Raw genomic sequence first — 24,651 nt, 5'->3', positions numbered from 1 at the left:
AGCCACCTGGGATCTAAGCGATGATTCCTTCTTTTGTTTGAGGTAGTGGCTTTATCAATTTTGATGCCAGAATAAAACCTTTCTCCTTGCAGGCCTATTTTGAGGGTTCGGGATGAGAAAACAGAACATTTTGGGGATTCACAGGCTCACATGGTTGTCTCACTATACAATCCTACAGTAAACCGACCCCTCAAGCCTACCTCCTTTCTAACTTCTCCAAAACCACCAAAGAGAAGTTTCTGAAATTCCGGCTAGGTTTACTACCATCTGCATACCATCTGCCCACTTGGTTGCGCCCTCCGAAGCCAGCAATGTGCCGCCTTTGCGGGGAAGGAGAGGAGGACATGGTCCACATCATAACCATTTGCCACAAGCTGATGCAAGAGCGCTGGTTACTACTCAGATCCATTTTTAACAAAAATCAAATACGGTCGTGCAGACAAGCGGTGCTTGCAAGCTTCTCTGGCGAAGACACTCAACTAAGCTGCTGCCCGGTAAAAATTTTAACTGCTGCTGACCTTCGACTAAAACAGATGCAGCCGAATCGTTAAAGAAGTTGCACTGAAATTGAGCTGGAGTCGTCCTGTTAATCCTTTGCGCAACACTCGTAACAGCGTTTTAAGCACATAATTTTAAGAATTTTTTGCACATGTAAGCCCCAAGGAAAAGCACCAATAGGCTAACCATAGGCTATTTTTGCACAAATCAGTGGATGTTGATGCGGCACTATGCACTTTAAATTTGTACCTATTTGCCTGCCCGCACTTTGTAGCCAAGACTCTGACAAGATCTAATGAACTGTTGCCAGCCTCTGCAAACAAAAATGAAGAAACAGGACTAAGGGTCACCAAGGCTGGGGGAGTGGATCTTTTCCGCGAAACTTAATGTGTTGTTTTAATTGTAGCTATTTGACTTTTAAATTGATGTTTTATTGTTTATAAGAGATGGCCAATTTTTGTAATGGTTTTAATTAACTGTACAATAAACGTATTACTTACTTACTCTTTCAGTGTATCCTTAAAAGGGAGGAGGCGCTAACTTTGCTTTTGAAATAGTATAACAGCTAAAAAATGTGCGCTCCTACATAAGAAGTTTAGAATAATCTTTTTGGAAGTTAATAGGTCAGAGGGCTGTGCAGGAAGGTGAAAATGTTTTCTGCTTCGAGAAATTCATATAAATAACTTCAACAAAGTGGCAGCATCTTGTTTTTATTTTAAAGACTTTATGAAGTGAAATATTCCCCTCTGCCAGCTGACCATCTGGGATCTGAGCGATGATTCCTTCTTTTGTTTGAGGTAGTGACTTAATCAATTTTGATGCCAGAATAAAACCTTTCTCCTTGCAGGCCTATTTTGAAGGGTTCGGGATGGGAAAATAGAACACTTTGGGGATTCACAGGTACTCTATTTTCCTCACAGAAGGGTATACTTAGCACAGCTCAGTCTCTAATAAGGTGATTAACCAACGCACCCTAATAAGTGGGCTAAGACGCCTGCTGCAGAGTTTTATGCACGTTTGAAATCACGGTTTCTTATCTTGGCCTTTTTACCCTCTCGCTCAAAAAGTTAAAATAAATGCCATTGATTTTGATGTTAGTAACGCCTGTAATTTATAGCGTTATATTCATATCACTCAGCAGGCAACTTGTATATAACCTAGGGGCATATCAGCAACAACCAGCGATAATTATCGCTAGGAGCACTTAGCGCTAGGATAATTATTGCCGGCTATCGCCAAATTTTATCGCTGAGATAGCGTGCTATTAGCAACGCTTATCTAAAAAGCGATAAAATTCCAGGCGCAAGCTGGCAGTTGTGCAATTATCGCTGGAAATACAGCGATAATCACACAACGTTTGGCGATAGCTTGCTGATAGGGCAGGGCAGAGTCAGCCATGATATCCACCTTCCATTGGATATCATGGCTAAGTCAAACTAAAAGCAGACGTAAGGAAAGTAGTGATAACCAAGGTTAGCGCTACTTTTCTTATCGCTATGCTTGTTAGTGTGCCCATTGATAATTGGAGAAATGTCGGTTAGCAACATTTCTCACGTTATTTTGAGCTGGAACGCCCACTTTGCATCTCATTAGAGATGCAAAGGTGGGCATTACGGGAAAGGGCGCTAAGGCAAGGATTCACGCAATAGCGTGACCTTGCTGATATAGCGATAAAATTATCGCCGCTTTTCGTCTGAAAACGGCTGCAAAAGCGGTGATGATTATTTATCGCCACCTTGTTGATATGCCCCCTAGTTATTAGAAAGATTCCACCCAGGTCGCCGGTGAAGCGTAGCTGATATGTGTGCAGAGAAGTCAGGCTCAACGGGGTAGTATTTATTTTCCAATGGTAAGTACAACCAGGGCTTGAATTATAAATATAAAAGTGTAGGTACTCAGTTTTCCAAAGTACCTCTTCGCTAGTGAGAAGTACATGAACTCTCCTATTAAAAGTATTGGACCTCTGCAATGAAGTGTAGGTGCTCTCCCATTCACTGATAGAAGTGCAGGTCCTGAGTACCTGTGAGTACCTGCCCATTTAAAGCACTGAGTGCAACAACCACGTCCCAACAAAGCAAGAAGGTTCATGATTAACACAGTGATAAATAGTGAAAGGAGGGGCTTATTTACAAGCCCCTTGCGCCGCCGGTGCGTTGCTTTTTCTCATTTTAAAAGTCGCCCTCACTCTCTAGGACTAATAAGGATACAGGAATCGCCGCGATCACTTCCGATCACTTTCGAATTCAAATTAGGGAAATGGTGAACGAGAATCCGGGATAACTTTAAAAAATATGTATACAAAATAGCGAGTATCTAATCACAAATTCAAATTTTCCCTCCTAAAATTGACTTTTTCGAAGGAGAGGTATCAATCCACGTGATAATCTAAATTAACAGTAAAAACCATAATAAAATCCAGCCAGCTGACGATGCTTAAAATAATGTACTCAAATGACCCTGCCTGTGGCTTAAAACATTACCGCAGGAGTTGTTTTTTCTCATTCTTTTCTTTCATGTTCAGTGACTGAGTCACCCCTTGTTTAATCTCTGCTCCTGGACGGCAAAGCCTTTTTCTTGAATCCAATCCACTCTTTCAGTTGTTTGGATTATGTGGTAGGGCTTTTGATCCAGGCTATAAACAGGGAAATTTGTTAACAACGCAAAACCAAAAAATAGCATTAAAAAGAGAAGAAGGCAAAATTCGTTGACCACACAGTTAAGGTTGGAACGGACGCAACTCACCAGGCAGTGAGGACCCAGGGGAGGAAGTGACGTTGACTGTGCAAAGAACAGAAGCGCAGTTATTTTTCATATGAACGGGAGAGTCGAAAGCAAAGTGTAAATGGTGTGTGAGACGCGCAAAACGTTCTGTGTGCATGGAGAAAAAATGGTGTAACAACACAGGAAGTTTGTTAAAACCGGAATTGGCATGTTAACTGAAGTCAAGGTGAAAAAACGTGATACAGCAGGTGAGCCTGAAGTTCCATCATTAACTGATGCCAGCCACGTAGGCCCAGCTGTATGTGTCACCTGTGGCCACTCCAGAGGATTTTGGAAGAACGTACCAGTTGATTGACAGAGTGGAAGGGACTCCAGACGTTTATAGGAGCTTAAAGGATATTACATGCCAATTGAATAGGAGGTTCTGGTCATACAATGGAAATTACGCAACCCAACCAGAATCCATAGGAAGCGACAAGCCAACTGAACAGGAAGTGCTGCAGCAAAATACGGACCAGGGCTGGGATCCTAAGCTGCCCAGAAATGGCTAGGAGTCTAGCCCTGGATACATCTCCTGCTCAAAGCTCATGAGAGAGGGACCTTCACACACTGCTCGGCTCACGAATCACCTTGAGGTGTTTTTTACATTTGATTCTGCTGGAGGAGAGAGCGTGGCTCACAATGGTAGGGGAGATGGATGGAAGACAGGCCTTGACTTCTCACTGTGGCACAGGTGGCTGGTTAGGAGGAACTGGTTGATGATTGAAGCATCTTGATTGATTATTCTGATGTGCCCGGTGGAGACTATGTGACGCCTGATTGTGCTAGACATTCCTAGAGGATGTACATAGAGGAGTGGACATGGCTCCTAATCTCGCTCGGGAACACAGGCATTGCTTCTTAACCACTGCTGGAGTTTTCCAGAATGTAGATCTTGAACTCTAATTCTTCTGGATCTGAATGCAAGGAGTACATTGGATTCTAAGACTGTGGCTTGAAGAGAAATGTTGACTTTTGATCCCGGAGAAGGTCCCTACCAAAGATGCTGTGACACCCAATTCTACATAATATCACTTGAAAATATGCATTAAATCCTGATGGAAGTTTTAGAGAACCCCGTAGCCTGTTGGCAGTTTCAGGGAGAGAGACCTTGATGACTGACCCTAAGAGAGATTCCAGAAAGGTAAACCTCAATTTCAGAGTCTGTTGAGCCATTGATGCCTAAGCTTCTTTCCTGATTCTATGCAAGAAAAAGGGGCATTTAATCCTGATCTCTCTGGTAATTACCGAGAGGCTTCCGACCCTAATCTGGTTGGAGATGCTGAAGATGGCTGGAAAAATGATCTGATTCCTCGACTGAAAGGACCGCCTGGTGTAGAGTCCTTGACTTCTGTTGGGGGTACATTGGAGTAATACAACTTTCGATTCTGCTGTAGATACACAGAACAGAACTAATGAATCCTAAAGTCACTGGAGGGGTCTTGCAGAGACGACTTGCCTATCGATGGAAGTGCTTGAAAAACAGGCTTGGCTCATCCTGCTGGAGTTCCTGGATCAGAGGACTTTACCTCTAATATGCTGGAGAAATTTGCAAAAGATTACTTATCTTATAATATTTCTGGGGTGCCTGGACTAGATACCTTGATTTCCCGCCAACATAGAGATGTCTGAGTCAGAAGCCTTCATTCCTGATCCATTCGGGAGAACAAGAGAGGCCTTGCCTTCTGATGTAGCTGTCCGAATAAGATGGCTCAACTCCTAGTAAATTAGAAATGTCTTGAAGACAGTCTTCGATTTCAGATGGAGGTATCTGGAAGAGAGGCCTCAGCTTGTAATGCAATAGAAATGGCGGAAGGAGAGGCTTGGCTCTTAAATATTCCAAAAGTGTTTGAAGAAACAAACCTTGGCTGCTGATCTGCTTGAACGTGTTTCATGAAAGCCCTGGACCCCTGATCATCAGCAGTATTGAAGATGAAGACTTGACCTCTTTATTTTGGAGATTTTTGGAGGAGAGGCCTCGACTAATGATGGGAATACCTTGAGGGAAAACCCCAACTCATTTATGTGCATGGGCTGGTTGCAGGATACCTTTGAAGCTAGATTCTAAGAGAAGTGTCCATCAGATAGCCTTTCGCTCCCCATCGAGCCCACTCCCCATGGAGAGGCCTAGGGGAGCCAGTGTTTGACTCTTGGTCTTGTTAAAGCTACATACATGAGAAGCTCTGACTCCCGATTCTGCTGCTGAAGGAACTAGGTGAAGACTTCAGGATGAATAAGCTCAGTACTCCCATCACTCTGTATTTGAAATATAATTGGACTAAGAGGAACATCTAGGATAAACAAAGTTCCATACTTTTATGTATGATTTGGATTGCTTTTGAGTTTTCAGCCAAGTTGAGGGCTGAGGTATAAAGATGATATAAACCAATATCTATTTAGCTGTGTTCAAATGATTTTGCTATTTGTTCTTGCTATTTGTTCAACACACTGAACCCTCACCAGCCAACCTGGACACTCTGAAGCGAACGATTGACAGCTGGACAGCCCTCACCACCGAAGACACACTGAAGACAATGAAGACAATCCACCCTGGGGCCCCCATGGACCCCTGCCCCCACCACATCTTCAACAGAGCCGTCGACACCATCGCACCCATGCTTCGCGACACCATCAACCGCTCCCTGGCCAATGCATCCTTCCACGATGACCGGAAACACGCTGAGATTAACCCCCTCCTGAAGAAGCCCTCGGTGGACAACACCAACCTCAAAAACTACAGACGCATCTCCCTGCTCCCATTCCCAGACAAAGTCATTGAGAAAGCCATCAAACAGCCAACTCGCCGCCTTCATCGAAGAGCTCAACATCCTCCCAATCGGTTTCAGAAAAAAACCACAGCACAGAAACTGCCCTCCTCGCAGCAACAGATGACATCCCCTCCTTCCTGGACTGAGGAGAAACAGTAGCCCTCATACTCCTTGACCTTCGACACAGCCTTCCACCGCACCCTAACACGCAGACTTCACAACGCAGGGATCCCCGACAGGGCCCTCAACTGGATCAACTCTTTCCTCTCCGGCAGAACGCAGCAGGTCAGACTCCCTCCTTTCCTCTTGGACTCTACACCAGCCACTTGCGGAGTCACCCAGGGGTCCTCCCTCAGCCCCATGGTCTTCAACGTCTACATGGCTCTGTTCGCCCCCATCGTCAAAACCCAGGGATCAACATTGTTTCATACGCAGATGACACCCAACTCATCCTTTCTCTATCCAACGAACCCAGGGAAGCCAACCATAACTTTCAAGAAGGCATGAAAGCTGTCACCAAATGGATGAAAAGCAACTGCCTACAACTCATCAGAAAAACAGAAGTACTCATCATTGGCCCACACCCTGATGCCTCGAACGACACCTGGTGGCTCCCTGCCCTCGGAAGCCCACCAACCCCCATGGACCGCGCACGCAACCTTGGAATCATCCTGGACTCCAAGCTCAAAATGGACCGCCAGATCAACTCCGTCACATCCTCCTGCTTTCACACCCTCCGCCTCCTATGTAAGACCTTCAAATGGATCCCCCTTGAGCACAGAAAGACCGTCACTCCCGCCCTAGTCACCAGCAGACTCGACTACGGCAATGTACTCTACGCCGGAATAAACAAAAACCTCACCTGCAAGCTACAAAACATCCAGAACGCCACTGCAAGATTGGTCCTCCACCTGCCAAGACACTGCCATATCTCCCAGCATCTGCGCACACTCCACTGGCTTCCCATTGAGGCTAGAATCACCTTCAAGATTCTCACCCATGCACACAAAGCCCTCCACAACACCGGACCAGCATAGCCAATTCAAATTCCATGCACCCCAAAGGACCCTACGATCAGCCCAGCTCTCCTATGCCATGGCCCCCCGCTCCAGAAAGACCAGATCGGGAGGCCGCTCCTTCTCTTTCCTCATGGCCAGAACCTGGAACACCCTACCGCTCCACCTCAGACAAACAACATCACTCTCCTTCTTCCCGAGAAACCTCCAAACTTGGCTCTTCGACAGACCCCCTCCTTGATAGACTGGCACCTGCACCTGCACCTCCCCTTCTCCCCAGCACCTTGAGACCCTTACGTGTGAGTAGTCGTGCTTAAAAAACTCATGATTGATTATTTGATTGATTCTTAAATATGTCTGATTGCAACATGCGTTCTTGACCCATGGTCTTGGAAACTCCTTTTGTGGCCTAAAATCTTGCAACATAAATTACCTATTAATAAGGAGAAGAAGCCCAACTGGTAGTGTAGCAGAGTTTACTGGATCCATGTTTTTGTAGGCAGTATTGGAAGCCACTTTATAGGAATGTTTAGGTGTCAAATGGTGCAACTATTTTGATAATTTACACATAAGTAGCCAATATTGTTTGCCTTTCATTTCCATTTTCTCCCGTCAATGGACCCACAGAAGAATCTTACGAGCACTTACTCAGGAGGGACTGAATTATAGAGTGTGTGTCTATCTATACATATGAGTTCATCCACCTCAGCTCCTTCATGGAAGGTTTTGTGCTGATCAGTCAAGCGGGGCCAGGAAAAAGGGGACGTCCCAAAAGTGCTATTTCCTACGTTAATTCCCATAGGAAACCTTGCACTCCGAGACAGAAAAAATGGCTGAGTGCAATTACTGCAAATTTGCCAAAATGTAAGAGCTTTTCTTAGAAAGCATGCTTTTGGTGATTTAGTGCAAATCTATTTTGCCATTCTCACGAAATTAGCATTTAAAGGTGGCCTCAGAATGACATGAAGGGGTTCAAAAATTCAGTATATCTGACTACATCAGATATGTGCTAATTGGCCAATTTAAAGGGCAGAAGTGAATCCTGACTGATTGTCATGAACAATATGTTGTAGCAGCCATTACACAACTTAGGGACATGGTCCATGCGTCCAGAAAATGATTACGAACTGGTGGGGATATGAAAAGGTGAAAGTACATTTTAGGGCCTTTTACTTGGGGTGTAGGAATATTGGATGAAGTAAAGTAATACACAACCACAGTAGTCCCTTCTGCTGAGCATTACGGATGTGATGACGGTTTTAGCTGGCTCTTTACTAAAGTGCTGTGGTGGCTGTTGATATGAATGATCCAGTTTGATTTAACTGCTGGAAGGGTACTCTTTACCTGTTGGGAGCAGATGACGTCACATAACTGTGGGTGGTAGCCTAAGGGTTGTGAGGCATGCAATGTTTAAGTAGCATGAGTCCAATCAGGGTGTATTAGTCAACACTGGTGAAGCATGGGCACCCAGGGAGGGATGGATCTACCGACTGTACTCACGGTTGTCCTCTCATCTCTACATACTTGTGGGAATCAGTCACCTCTTCCCAAGGTACAACTTTCTCAAACTTTACTGCTCAGTCTCCCTTCGCCCCAAAATAAAGTGGACTCATCTTTTCTTCTGTAGCAGAAAGACATCTCTTATTCCTTCCTTCCACTTCCCCCAGTGCTTAATTTGAGCCAGTAGTTGTTGGTGGGGGTCACTGGTACTTATTTGTGGGGACCAGCAGTTATTTTTTCCTCTGTCGAAATTTCCAGCGAGTAAGGGGGGAGAACACATGTGAGGGAAATAAGGAGGAAGACAAAGATGGAAAATCAATCACAAAGGGAGAAGGCAGGAACCTGTAAGAGTGAGATAAAGGGAGGGGGTGTTTTGTAGTGGATGGAAGGGGCATACAGTGGATTCAAGACTACGCAGCTGTTATATTCAGGCCCCTACATTCAACAGCGCTGGGTGTGGGCTTCAGAGCAGAGCTTTGGACACCGGCACTCATTTGAGCAGCGTAATTTAGACTCCACCCTTACACGTCACAAAAGAAAAGTGCAAACTATATACATGCACTTGGCATTATACTCACGGTGTTCCTTAATTTTATAGTGTATGAAGCATTTAAACGCATTACTGAAATGTATGACTGTAGAGACTAGAGATTTATATTTGAGTGCACTAATATTCCGTTAAACATGAAGACATGTAATGCTCATTTATATTTAACTTTTCAAGTTATATTGTATTTATCTTTAAAGTGACATTTGCATATGCAAACGTACTCCTCTACTCATGTTTTTCATTTATTCCAAGTGCTACACGTGCATTTATAATCATGAATTTTAAGTGCACATTTAATCTTTAACTAAAGTTAGCCTGACTACAGGCCTCAGTTGGAATGGATTTGGCTTTGCCAGGAGGTTTTCGCTTTCCCTTGCAGGATTATTATCATAATATTTGTTAGCTAGAGAAAGACTTATTGTCTGCATTTAATGACCAATAGGCCTGAGAGGAAACTTGGCAGTGAACCTGGAGAAACAATGGTTTAAAGACACTTTCTGTTCCTCATGTACCAGGATGTCAAGTTGTTCAAGGTTGAGAACCAAAGCTTCAGTTTGATACGGCCTGGACCTGAACTGATGTTGCCGATGCACTCAAGAAGACCTGATAGGTCCCTGGTGGTGTGAGAGAGATAAGAATGTTTGTAATCTGTTGTTACTTTTAAAGTGGTGTTCTCACAGTTGTAGGCAGAGCAGAGCATATTCCCTTTAGACTTTGAGAGGCACAAAACTCTTTGCTTGCCCTATTCTTGCACGTGTGAAGCTTTATGCTAAACACTAAGGGCCATATTACCAAGGTGAAGTATTGCCGCTTTTTCGCCGAATTGTGCCGAGAAAGCGGCGATACTTCTAGCGCCCTATTAACAAGGGCATGCTAACGCCTGCCTCAAGCCCACTTTGCATGTCAGCGAGAAACATCGCTAATGACATGCAAAGTGGGCGTTCCCACGTCCAACCACATGTAAAATGTGGTTGGAGGTGGTAACACCCTATTACCAAGGCAGGCGTTGGGAGAAGGAGATCTGCGATAAACTCGTTTATCGCAGGTCTCCCAACGCCTGCTCTGATCAGGTGTTACGCATTGATAACATGGGGGTGTGGATCAAAAAGCTGAAACCACCCCCCCATATTATCAAGGCACACATTAGCGCGTGACAACAACGCTTGTTTTCACGCGCTAATGTTCCCTATCGCCGGCTATCGCCGGATTTAACATCGCCTACGTGTTGCGCGTTGATAATGATGCGCTAACATGGCGACAAAATCCGGCGATAGGGAAATGTGCGATGTGCGTTTTTTAACGCACATCTTGGTAATATGGCCCTAATTCTTTTTGCTTTAGACTTCTACCGAAGTCTGATCATGCTGACACCTTCCTCCTTTTGTCACAAGTTCCTGATTTCGGGACCCTTAATAAATGACCTTATATTGGGTTTCTGTTCGGTAGATGATATTTCTTCCAAAGTTTATTTATGGTACACACCTGTCCGTTGTAACCCATGCTTCAACAATTGTGATTACTATGTTTCGATATTTCATTCTGCTGTGCCTTAATCTGCTGAGATATTTCAGAATACCTTTTGTTTAGCTGCATTTACTGAATTTATTTCTGGATTGCGTATATACTGGATTGATTGGTAATCCAAAATAAAACCCTATAACCATATACAGTGATTCCTGGTCCTTATTGTGAAGTCAGACTGGCTTCACAAATTAGAACTGTATTGAGAACTCCCATTCAATGCTTCATGGCAGCTAATAAAGGTCTATATAGCCAATGGGGGCTTGACTAATTGTGTTTCAGAGTCCAGGGCTCTTTCAACTCATTCTTTTAGAAAGTCAGCACTCAGCCCCCCAACCACGGCCCCATGAGGTCTCTAAATCCATGTTACACACTGCAATAATCGCTTTTCTGAAATTGTTATTACAATTCTCCCTAGAGAGGAATCGAAACCCGCGCACAAAGCAGTGTTAATGAGTACCATGTGCCGCTGCCTGTTCATTTTTCTTTCTAATTTTAGAATTAAACATTACCCTCCACCCTCTCCCTTCGCAGAGATACCATCTTGGAGCAGAATTTATCTGATAACTCTGTCTCCCCTCAAATGTTTTTGGAGCTGATGATAAGTTTCTGGTATCTGGGTGAGAGTTCGCGAAAACTAACTCCAGTCACTGGAGAGGTAGGAGCACCAGGTCGCAGCGGGCAGTCTATCTGAAACAACTGCCCTAAAAGTAGAAGGGATTTTTATATTTTTAGAGATGATGCTGAGGTCTTTACCTGAAGTTGTTTGATTTGGAGCAGTTGGGTCAAAATACAAGTTGTATATCTTGTCATATAATCAGTGTTTTCTTTCTCACTCTCTCAAGTAAGATGTATCAGAAGGATAATGTGCCCTTTCCAAAGATCTACCTTCACTCATTTGAATGTCAGAAGAAAATATTCTTTCTTTCATCTTTCTGAAGTTGATGAAATGAGTGCCTATGCGTTTGGGATGAGTGGGGCCTGGTACTTAAGATACTATGGAGTTGGAAAGCATACGGTAGCAAGGGTCAGATAAAACAGTATCCTCTTTCAGTAATTTTGCACCAGAAGTCCCAGATACTACAGGTGTTGGTAATTTCAGGATGCAGAATAATCTACCTGTTGTAAATGGGACCACGACTGCCACCTTAGAAATGGCATTATCACTCAAATCATTATTACTGCACCCAATGCCCGCACTAATTCACCAGTTCCAGACTCACCTCTTTAAAGAACACTACATCACAATGTGTGACCGTCCACAACCCAGCTTCTTCTCTACTACTCGCTGACTTAACGCTTGTGTTTAACCCTGTGTAGCACTCCGCAGCCTTTTTCCTAGGTTCAGGCTATAGAAATGGATGTATGACGTTTCAACGCATGCTTTTACAACGCATGCCATTACAACGCAGGTTTTACAACGCAAGTCGTTACAACGACTTGCGTTGGGGGGCACTGGATAGTGAATAGTTTAATTTACTATTCCAACTCCAGTCCCCGTGGATAGTAGGGAAGGTGTTGGATAGTAATTAAACTATTCCCTATCCTACAGCGCCCCCCAGCGCAATGCGTTGTAATAACTTGCGTTGTAAGAGTTGCGTTGTAATGGTAGTGCGTTGTAAAAGTTGCGTTGAAAAGGATGTGCCTCATAGAAATACTATATACAACATTTATTCATTTTGCCAATGTCTGAACCCAGGAAATTATCCAGTTGTTAATTGGTGAAGTGTGGAGGGACAGCAAGAATAAGATATTTCCACAAGATTTATCATTCCTAGTTCCACCAAAACAGAATCTGGAATTACAGATGAGAGTTTTATTGTTAATTTGAAGTGGCCATGATGTGCTACTGTCAGCGAGGCAGAGCCCCCTCCCTACCATTCCTGAGCTGATGTTCGTTCTTGGACTGAGGAAAGTGGGAGGAGATGAGAGAGGTCATGAGTTCAGCACAGACAGATAGATGTGGACAGTAAATGGACCAGTTGGGAGGATGGGGAATGATTAGGGGGTGAACTTTGAGGAAGATGAGGAAGGCATAGACATGGCATTAAGGGACATTGGTGGCCCTTTCGGAAGCTGTGGTTCTGTCATTGTTACATCAGGAGTGGAGGGAATAAATGCAAGAATGGTAGAAGGAAAACATAGAAGAGCAGATGAAAGAGGGTGGCGAGAATGAGAAGACCAAACAGCGCCAGATTCTCCTCATTTGCTTGGACATAACCTTGCCATTGTTAAAGAGTGAAGTGAGCAGTAGCCTCTGAAGTGACCATAGGGAATATTGGGCATTAACGAGCTATAAGTATAAAGGCCCTTGTGCAGTGTGTTAGCCAAAGGTCAACACTGAAAGTGAAGAGAATTAGGTCGGTTTTGAGTGAACCATTCAGAACCACTGATGTGGACAGGCAAACACTGTTTCTGGGAATTCTCTCACTAAATTGTGTTTGAAGTTTCTAGTGGCATATTTTAATACATTTGGGTAATGTGAATTTGAAGGCGTTTGGTCCCCATTTATTAAGGTGTTTTGAGAGTGAAGAGAGATCTGAGAGGGACATTTTAAAATACTTAAAATTATATATTCGCAGGTTGCCAAGTAAGCAATGTTTCTAGTTTGACTTTTACGAATCTTCAATTCTTAATCTATGAGCTTATCCCAAAAATGATCTCAAGATGACTTCATTAAGCTATTTTCTTTTTCCTAATAACGCAAGGTGTGAGAAATGAACTTTTATTTTACTCCTCATACCACATATGATAAGGGTGTAACAATAATATCATAATACAATACCAGGTTTTTCAACTTAAGTGAACGGTTAACAGTTGACTCCAGGCATGTTAAAAAAGAGGGAAACTGTGGTTAGCTGGACAAGGTGGATCTTTAGTCATTTACCCTTAGACCTAATTCCCAATCCAATCTCAAGGTGGGTGGAAAGGGTACTCCTCTTGATCCTAACAAAAACCAGTGTGAGAAATAAAATGTATTATTCAATCGCTATATCAAAAAGGGAATGGTTGTAACAGACTTATGTCTGGGTCTTTTTTGTTTATCTCTACAGCCGAGATGGAAAGATGTGAAAGTCTTTCTTTCAGAGGCTGTTTTGATCCTAAAGTAGGTGGAATCTGTTTCTGTGCTCATCTGAAGGAAGAACAGTAGTATTTCTTCTCTGCAGACTACGTTTCAAAAGTTAGTCAGAGTACTCTTATTAAGAAGAAGAACAAAGAAGTAACAAGGGGATGCCTAAGATTGCTTTATTGCATTGAGAGGGCAGTAGAAGACATCTCCGTGAGATTAAAATAATGGATTTAAAAATATCTTTCCAAAAGAAAATATCCCAGCTCAGACTTCTGGGACAAAGGACCAGCGTGGGCCTATAAGGCCAACTTTAAACACAATAAAGTTTGATGAATGAAAGGCCTCAAAGACCAAAGATTAAGCAGATGAATGTATGGGCACACTGGCGTAATTAAGTGAACATTGCATTTCCGGTGCGGATGGAGGGGAGACACATGTTTTGGCAAGATGGTCACCTGGCTTCTGAGCAAGTGGAGGCAGAAGCAGAGATCTGCTGCCACACATAACATCACATCCCACAGTAGGTTGAGCATTGGGGCCATAGACAAAGATGGCCACGAGCATCGGCAGGTCCTCCTCTTAGCTAGCTGTTCCTGGATGCGCTCCTCACATTAGGCATTTGCAGCAAAGGAGCTGCCTTATCGGCGTCCATCTTGTTCTCCATGGTGGGCACCTCACTCCACATTACCTGGTAACTTATCCAGCATGGATACAACTTTAACTTTAACGGGCCAACTGTGGGAGCCGACTGCACATTTTGGTTATCCATTCTAGTATCTATGGCAGTGTTTTACTTGCCTGTTTTGCCCCTCGATAAAGAATCCATGGAGTGCAGCTGAATGAACTGTACTTCATGTGTAATACAGTTGATAAGCAGAGCAAATATGCCTCTGGCGCCATTTAATTTCCTGTTCTGTCTTTTAAAAAATGAGGAAGGGTTATTTCTCGTTCTCAAACATTTGGGTGCACTGACACCCATTCGTGGGACCAGAAACTGCTTCAAAGGTTATTAATTCATAGATCTATGTAACAGTATCATTCATGCACGAGTAAGTGCATCATACACATCACGTGCCAGTTCCCTTTTTTCCGCAGGAACCATCTTCACTTGTCCTCAGCGATTTCCTAATGCTGAGCCGCTGCCAAAATGCGCTTGGAATTTTGATCTTTGTTGTTTTTCTCTTCCTTTCGTCTTACTTCATTTCGGGTAGCTTATGCTGCAATACTGGCATTAAGCCAAGCACGTCCAGACATTAGTTGCCTGAAGCAGCTGACCTGCAACACCTCTGTGTTTTGCATGGGAAACACACTCTGCTCATGCCACCTCTGTGTGTGCTACCAGCGGTGGGAAGTCTCTGGAACCGCTTGCGTTACCTGCTCAGTTCTCTTTAGGAAAAAGAACCAGAAGGTGTGTTGAAAGTTTTAACCATGGGGATAGGGTCTCAAGAGCTTTTTCTCCCGGTGATGTAGATAGGTACCCTACCCAGGGACGCCTCCCCTCCCCCCCACGTGTGGAGGTTGAGCCCTCACAGGCCCAGAATTGTTACTAAACCCTGTATAAACAATATCTGAATCTAAAGACCAAGGGGCATATTAACAAGGGGCGGGGATAATATTATTGCCGCTTTAGAGCCCGTTTTTGGGCAAAAAGCAGCGATAATATTATTGCATTATCGACAAGGACACGCTAGCGCGTGTATCCTTGCATTAGCACCCCTTGTCAGCACGCCTCCCATCGCATCGCTAATGAGATGCAAAGGAGGCGTGCCTGAGAAGACTACCTTGGGAAAATATCGCTAACCCAGCTTCGTCATTAACAACAAGGGTTAGCGATATTTAAAATCATGTTAAGTATGCCTTAACGCAGGAATTTAACGTCAGTTAAATTCCTAACTAAGGCATACCTAACATGGGGGGTAGATTGTGTGACTACGACCACAGGCCCTATCACCAAGGATATCGCACTTTTCCATGGAACATTGCTGGAAAACCAGGGATCTTCCATGGAAAACATTGCTATCACTGGAATAATTATTGCCATTGCGCTATGCGTTGTTAATACAGCGCTAGCATGGCGATAATTATCTGTGATAGCTGGCGATAAAAATCCTCACGGTAAGAGCGATAATTAGCGCTGCCGCTTGTTGATATGCCCCCAGGTTTCCTCCAGTATAAGGCAGATATTAACTCCACCCTGCACTGCAGCTAGTAAGGCTCTACTTGTCAGAGGCAATTAGATGTTTCAAAGTTTGTTTAAGCAGACAAAACACAGAGGCAGATCCCTAGGAGTACAACTTCCAAGAGCGAGGAATATCCTCAAGCTGCCCTTGAGATCTGAACCAAATGACAGAGTCAGGAAACTACAGACAACAGATGCACTCCGACTCACATTCTAAAGTACCTCTCAAACCATGAGAGCTATGTTCAAGAACATCAGTTATGTACACCCACCCATAACTGATTGGACACATTTGCCCCTTCCAACACTTTTTCTCCTCTGTCAGAACACTGTTTCATTCTTCATCATGCTCTCTAAAATAACCACATTATGGAGTACCATGCCACCTCCTTTCTTCCAGGGAGTGACAGGATTTCAGAGGTGAAAACATCTTCACACTTAGAACCCCAAGTAGGAGCTTTCTCATACTCAGGTACCAGCTAGCAGTTGGGGGGGGGGGGGGGCATCGGAACACATAGCAAAGCTGTTATTTCTGCCTCAACCGGGTTACAGAAGAATCAATGAGTTCCCATTTGACCTGCAGGTATGTTTGGTGTGATCTCAGGAGTGCCTGGGACATAGACGGCCACTAATTCGTGCATCCGCTTAGTTATGAAGAATGGCTGTGGTCAACACCTCACACACAAAAACCCTCTAACATTGTCTTAATAATTTCTGAGGAAATGAAAGAGACCACCTGTGGGTACCCGTTTGCATTCTCCATTTTAATACACACAATCATAAAAAGCAAACATACCACAACTCAGGCTCTTCAATTATGAAAACCAGACATCCTCCATTCCATTCAATAACAGAATGACTTTTTCCAATGGCTAAAGGAGGGACCCTACAGAAGGATTTTTCTGAAAAAGTTTTGGGATGGCCTCACACACCACCTGGTTGTCATTCTTCATCATTGGCCATCCTGTGCTCGCCAGAGAATACTCTAGTGGTTAGTGGCCGGGCCTTGCTGTGAGCAGAGGGACTGTTTAGGGATGTATCTGAGAGATGGGGATCCTAAGAATTAAGAACCCCGTACACCTCCATTTAAAATCCAATATTTATTAATAGGTGGTGTAGGGGTGATTAAAAAACAAACATGGGACACTTGAGGCACCATTAGGTTGCCTGGGTCCTATTCAGGTCGACTGTTTCACCCCAACAAGGGCCCACACAAGGGTCTGGGGCTTTTTTCAGGACTAGGATTTTATTTTTTCCTTTTTGGATTCCCAAGAATAGTGTCAGCACTCACTCAGTGTTCACTCAAGACATACGGTACCAGTTCCTAATTTCTCGTCAAAGTATATGATATGGTCCTCAATTTTAGGACAAGAATTCTTCATGGAGGTATGGGACGAGGAGAGCCTTTTAGGTCAAACATTCGTCAAAGGTTTCGCCCTGCTATAGGCACCTATTCTGGTGTCACCTTCCTCCCGCCAGAATGGGTGCCTCTAGCAGGATGTGGCGCAGCGGCCAGGGCGGGTGACTCCGGAGCGCGGAGCTCAAAGTTCAATCCCCAGCGCCAGAGGCAGATCAGCTCAGCATCATGTGACGTTGGGCAATAGCTCACTTAATCTCCCCGATGGCCCGAGCGCCTTGAGACCCTATATTTGCGCTTTACAAATACCGGGTAATGGTCCAATATGAATGAAAAGTCTATTTAGCGAATATTTATCATGAGGACATCAGATGCCTTGTCTGCCACAATGCACAGAGGCCAGTCAAGAGCCAAACGAGTTGACAAAACTGTTGTCTTACCTTGTCTCCGGCCTGGGGGCGCATCACAGATACGCGGTCATAACCCTTCCGCAGCAGCACCCACAGGGCGTCCAGCTTCCCCTGCAATCGAGGGAGAATGAGACAGGGATTGAGAAAATGGTTGTAAGTGTGAGTACATATTCTCAATGCCCTTAACTGCAGTCAACATAGATATTATATTTTCTTCCATTCACATGTTCTGTGAATATGGAAACTCAGAATATCGTGGTAAAAAATATCAAGGACAGAATATCGAGTGACGAAGTATCCAAAGTTAAGTGCATACAGGGAAGTATAAATGCACTATTCCTAACTCCACATCTATGTCCCTTCAAGATCTATGTACCGCGTAAGAACATCTATGTGGAGTTAGGAATAGAAAATCTATAGTGATAATTATGTGCAATGCCCGTCAACCAATCTTAACAAAGTTATGTGATATTTTTCAGCTTTGTATGAAAAAAATGGTAGAAAATAAGTAAAGGAGTGTGGGGGTAGAGAGCGCCTTCGACAGAAGCAAATGTGGAGTAAGGAAATAGTGACACAGACATAGATTGGGTTAAAGGAGGGAGATTTTTATAGTGCATGATATAAATTGAAATACCTCCAGTAAACGCACTGAAAGGTATAATTGACCAGACCATTACTGGATGCATTATTCTATGTGTGCATCATTGTAAGGGGCAATTGACCACTTATATGATCCAGTAATCAACAATGTGTTACATACCAAAAGTACCTTCACGTAGGCTGATTGCTGCTCACTGTATTTGTTGCTGTCTTTTCATGAGTGCTCATTATCAATTTGCACTGCCTGCATCCTATTTATTTTATTTTACTCTAGCTATGCATCTTGTTCCTGTGTTGAGTGGCCTCTGACTTCCCAGCATTCACAATTTATTTTTCCTCAGTCCTGCATTCAGTTCTGTTTATTCTCCCACCTACATCTCTTTTGTTTTCCTCAGTTTCTTATCTTTGTATTGTAAATGTGTTTATGTTGCACTCCATGCACCTGAAAATTGGTTTGATGTCAGGTAGCCTGTTAATGCATTGTAGAGTGGCCTGTGCGGCACCTGGTGCAGTGTTCTGTGTGATGACCAGAGCTTTGCTTGTATGGTATTATATGTAACTGTGCCTCGGTTTCACGTGGAGTGGAAACGAGCCCGCTAGGACACCTCAGCATGTAAGGCATTGATGTGTTGGAAGGGTGAGGGAATGCAGCATGGCCGCTGTGAGGACTACTTCAGTGTGGTGGGGAGTGTTTTGGTGCTGTGGTTATACCATGTTGCTGTTATCGTGTGGCTGCTCTTTTTCATAGTGTGGATGAAGGAGAGTGAGAGACAGCTCTGCATGTGCTTTTGCCTACCATCCTTGAGTGATATTTGGTTCCAATTTGGGGTTATTTCTTTTGTGTTCATGCCCTACTTTGTGACCACATTTTTTTCTGTCACAGTGCAATCAGCTTATCCTTGCTTTGCCTCAGTTTGTCCTCTTTCCTTGTCATCTTCAGCAATCTCTCTCACTCCCTACCCACTTTTCTCCCAGAGACAGCATTCCTAATAGTACAACAGGTACCTCAGCTCTACTGAGGGCATGGACTTGGGTCTGCCAGGCAGCATGCATGCCAATAAGAGAATCAGTCCTCCAGTTCCTCTTCCCCTGCTACAGCAGCCACCAATCCACTTTAGTTTGCTCTTAGTATTGCATGTCCAACTGATGGGAGGCAGGATTCAACTTTCTTCCCAGGTTGGTGATCCATCACATCAGACAGAGCGGATTTCCAAAGCGCACCTGTCCTTTCCGTCACAACAGGTGTGGTTGTTCCTCTTCATAAGTGCCATTGAGAGGATTCCGGACTCTGCACTCAGGTGCAAGGGTGCCTGTGTTGCCGCTAGGTAGCTACATTTAGCACCAGCGCTAGGGAGAACACAGGGGTACGCCATATTCTTGTGAATACAGCACATCCCTGCATTTTGAAAATGTCAGAGAGTGGTGCTGCTAAATTTGGCGCGGCTCCACACTCCACATTTTCTTGTGAAAATGCCCCAGTGTGTTTATTAAGCTTCCCGAAAGACAATAAACCCTAAAGCATGGTTCTTTTGATGTTAGTGGCTGTATTGCAAACATGTAACCAATAAACCTGATCTCAAATTCCAGTAACACTTTACTTCACTGCGCTTCATATTCCTTGCCTGTCAAACTTGAGAGTTTTTGAAGTAATGACAAGATGCAGTTCAGGAAATCTGCTTTAGAAAAAGTCACTTGTTTGTCATTAATAAATGATGATGTTGCTTCACATGATATAATATTGCTATACATAAAGTGCACATGCCAAATGAGTCTATTTGTTTTTCTCGTGGAAACCATTGTCAAGCGGTGGGGAGGATCATTGAAGTTGCGTTAATCTTTACAAACAATGTTATGCTCACTCAATGTAGTGATGCAACCTAATGTACTAAAGTGAAAAAGTAAGGAGCCCTTCTTTGGATTTCAAAGTCTTATCATATGTTCACATGACGTTTGTTGTGTACATGCCAAATCTTTCACTAGCTTTGCTAGTCTCTTATGGTCTGGCTGTTGTTGGATTTACAGGCTCACAGACGTTCAAACCCTGAATGATGACCCATTTCAAGATGGCGTTTTAGACTGTTAGTTTTGCCCCAGCTGACTGAAACACAACAGAAACCATGGCGACGTTGTTTTTTGCTATGTGATGATTATAATGCGATTACAAAAATTGACTTGTGCATGCGAATTAAAAGCCTATCCAAACCCCGACAGAAATCCAGCTGCCATATTCTTGATGAGTACCGGCTTTGGAGTGACTGAACATCTGGACACACTCAGTCCCTGGCATGCCGAACTGTGACGAACCTAACGTTGTGAAATGGGTGGGAGGAGGGGGCCATGGGGCAAGGATACGGCCTTCCAATCGGCGGCAAGAGTTCCCAATTGGTTTACTAATTGGTACAAAGTCCTTTCATAAGAACAAAATATTCTGGCTGGTCGGGTTGCTGAGTTCGGAACGCACATGTCTTGTAATAGTACACACAGTCATCAATTTGATAGATATCGAGCTCGTGCAAATTTAGGCCAATGGATGACTTCCGGTCGAGGCATTATGACCTCATCATCACCGCTCTCTCCTAAGCAGTGTCTAGTGGGATGTCTTCCACTTTTCCACATTTACAACAACACAACATTTCCACACGTCTCCATTTGGTACACAGTGAGCACAGCTCACTTTTGCCCCAAAGTCATGAAGGACCTCAGGATCCTGTTACCATAGTATATTCGACAACTGAAGCGTGTCAAGGAGTTAATGGTTAAATTTAGGTCCATGTGCAACTTACACTGTGCCACTCATGTCTGGACCTATTAATGCTGAACAGTAGTAAATCTTGTAGCAGAACAACTTCATTATCTTTCATTCTCTTTTTCTATGCTGTACATCCAATGAGTATAAAAGAAACTAGAGGTGATATATAGGAGCACTGAGGCATTGATGGCAAGAGAGGAAAGACTGATACAAATTTTGTAAACCTCATAATTGTAAGATAGCGATGACCAACCTTCTGTGGTTGGCATTACTTGCAGTGCTTAATTTGCGTTGGTAGTTTCTGGTGCTTGACACCGGCACTTAATTGTCAACACTGGCATTTATGCCTCTGCCACCTGGTGGCACTGTTTGTTCAATTTAGAAATTAGTACAACAACAGCTGCTTATTAATTCAATATACATTAAGAGCTAATACCTGCCGCCCAAGCTATTCTTATACCTTTGGGGGCCTGGAATAGTCTGAACTGTTAAACTTTTAGGAGTGTGACGGTTAGTAGTTGTATTGGCAATGTCATTGGCAGCTCTGACAGGGGCAATGGGCGGTGCAAGCTGCAGTGGCCTGCTAACGTGGGCCCTGGCACTTATTTTGTTACAAATTAAGCACTGATACATGGTAGTGAGGCATCTTTGGGTGACCCCAAGCTGTTATTGATGTACGAATACTTGAAGATATGTTTTTGTTTTATCCATAATGGCTGTTTTTCAGTTCAAATACATTTCTCTTTGATTAAAGTGGGAGTGTGATGCAGTTGTAGTCTTCTACCCAATTGATGCATCTTGAACCAAAGGCAAGGGTTCACACCAAGGGCAAACGACACTTATCTCAATAACATGATGGTACTGAACACGAGTGGTTTACAACTGCTACTCAGGAGGGTTAACTTTGAGAAAAAAAAATACATAACTGGATGCTGCTCCTAAATCTATTTGATAAAAAAAAAAGGTTGGTATGCACGTGACATCATAATGAGCAACATAAAAAAAGCTAAGAAGCATCAGTTGAAAAAGTCTAAGGGTCACATCCTGATGGATGATTTACACATCACAAGCTTCAAAGCAATCTCAAACAGGCCTTCATCACCAGTTAACACTCTCACTTTGAGTGTTCTGATTGGTCAGAATATGGCCTGCTTGTTCTAACAAACATGTGTGTTAGGGTACCATACAATGATTCTCTATAACACAGTTAGATGGCCCGCTCCAAAGGGTGAATAAAGTAAAGGTGCATTCCCTGAAAAAGTTGCAACAAGATGAAAAACATTTTGACAATAGGCCTAGTCATTTTTGATGGGTTCGAAGATAAACCAAAGGCTAAATGGATTCCAGCACTTTCAAGAGCAGGAATACACATATTCTAATCTATCGTGAAAATCACCATTTACTGCTTACTGTAACCAACTTCATATTGTTATGGTGCGTGTGATATCTTACAATTCTATTGTGATATTAAAGTAACCATATAATAACATGAGCTTCTGAGCCTTGCCCAGTGGGTGGACATAGATTCCGTCAGCCCATTGGCATCCACTGTTTTACCTTTCTTGTTTTAATTATTATGTCGATTTGAGCTGAGAGCGTGCATTCTTCGTGCTGTCATTCATCTCGTCTATGTTCATTAAGTATAAAATATAACCATAGAAGAGGTCCTGCGATGCAACTTGAGTAGTGTCTTGCATTGGCACCGGCAGGTCTAGTGAATGGCAATGGCAGGGAAGAACATCAAGGGCCATATTATGAAAGGGCTTCCTTGTCATAATAGTCCCCATGGAGTCGATGCATCATTAGAGAGCCTGTCTGACGTTTAATTTTGCCCCACCAACACTCAAAACTGCTTCTGAGACTTGCAGTGGTAAAGGGTGGATTTGGCAAGCATTTATATTCCTTTAAAGAGAATTTTACCCACTACGTCTGACTCCTTCAGGAACTGTTCTCATGGCTACGACTTTTATTTTGTTCTAGTGGTGCAAGGACACCAGTTACACAGAGTTCCACAGTGTTGTGAGTGCTGCCTAGAAATGAGAAAACCGTTGGCTTTTTCTGATGCCACTGTAGAGTTGTGGGCCCTGGCCCCACATGCTACTAAAAGGAGTGACGCAGACACATTGAGTATGCTGATTAACTGGCCACGAGCACGTGCACTCCGGCCCTTTTATTAGCATGCCAACGTCACTTGTGAAGCCTGTGTTCAATGGGTATGGGGTGTGTGTGTGTCCAGCCCTTCAAGGAGTGGCTGGTAAACTAAGTGCCAGCTGAGACACTAGAACGTGTCCAGCAGGGCAATACATTCCTCTCAAACATTAATGAAACAAAACAAAGTCCAACCTATAGAAATGAACTATTCACATAAGACACCACTCAGACTTTCGGCCTTAAGAGGCAGTATGCAGGACCACTGTGGACAAGTGCAGCTGGATAACGGTGGACAGGGGCAGCTGGGAACATCCGGGCATCTTGGCACATGTCCATAATTTAACCAGCTACAACTGGGCATGAACGATGTGTCAATGAAGTCTAGATTCTTTGGCAGCCTGTCCTTTGAATCAATGTCCACTGACACATTGTTGGCTGGACCTGTGTGCTCTTGCGTTGATTCTGTTGGTGTCACTCATGGTGCATCTAGAGCTTCAGTGTAATCCTGCTACAGAGTCTTCCCTTGGGGCAACTGGGCACTGTGATGACAAGTCTTGCCAGGACTGGGATGGCGTTGACAATGCTTGGGACATTCTCCTTTGAAGACCCGGTGCCTCTCGGTACCTTGTCGGTGGAGCCGCTTCCAGACCATCTCTCGTACCAGGATCCCTTGGTGCAGAAATGTCCCTGAGGACCTTATGTGGGGCTGCCACTGTACCGCGCTGACTGTGCAGGGCTGCTTGTGGGCTGCCTGGGGCCACTACAGGATCACTGACAGGATCCAATTACGTTGTCCGTACACTCGCCAGGATAGATGACTTAATGGTTGGTGTGCTTGCCAACAGGTCACAAGGGCAGATGGGTGATCAGATAGTCCCTGGACACTTGGTCTCTTGATGCTTTGTGTTGCAAGGCTCCACCCTGGTGATGATTTGCTCCTTTGCTGGATTGGGTGATTCACATGGGAATGTTGTTGGGGATGCCATCAGACCTGGACGACAGGTGGTGATGATTTGACTGGAGTGAGGATGACTGGAGGGATTTTGCAGCTATGTATTATTTTCTGGTGTCGTTCTTCTCCCATGGCATATGTGGTCGCGAGCAGGGATGCCATTTGACTTAAACTGCAGACTCTCCGGAACTGGGAGTTGCACTGTGAAGCATTCGGGTAGAGACGCAGTTTGCGCTTGCTGGCAGCTTACATGTGGTTCTCCCATTGAGCTGCCTCCAGGGAAGTCGCTCAACCTTTGTGTCTTTCTTGCGTCTGTGTGTGCACTCTTGTCTTGTAGTGGTGCTAGACCTCCTGCTCCTCGTGTTGACCTCTCCAGCGCACCCGTGTTCGTCCAGCTCTTCAGGGTGACAGGATTGTCACTCTTCTTCTTCTTCGTGATTTGGCGTCGTGCCACATTCTCTTTTATGTGTTGCGGTGATGGCAGCTTGCCGCTTGGAGTGTGCAGCTCTCCTCTTGGCTGCAAGGGGCCACTGGTGACTCCATTTTGTGACAGTGTGGGGGAGGACACTC

General features: G+C 44.1%; 1 protein-coding gene across 1 annotated transcript in view; it reads right to left on the bottom strand.

Annotated features, from left to right (window-relative positions):
- The window catches only part of ANTXR1 (ANTXR cell adhesion molecule 1), a 551,130-nt gene that overhangs the window by 46,943 nt on the left and 479,536 nt on the right, over positions 1-24,651 (bottom strand). The window contains exon 17 of the mRNA XM_078666668.1: positions 17,660-17,740. Coding sequence (XP_078522794.1) covers positions 17,660-17,740 — 81 coding nt within the window. The remainder of the gene's footprint in view (positions 1-17,659; positions 17,741-24,651) is intronic.

This window comes from Lissotriton helveticus, chromosome 11 (assembly GCF_964261635.1).
Source record: "Lissotriton helveticus chromosome 11, aLisHel1.1, whole genome shotgun sequence".
NCBI lineage: Eukaryota > Metazoa > Chordata > Amphibia > Caudata > Salamandridae > Lissotriton > Lissotriton helveticus.
The sequence above is the reverse complement of the archived record's forward strand: the minus strand, read 5'-3'. Positions and strand labels throughout refer to the sequence as shown.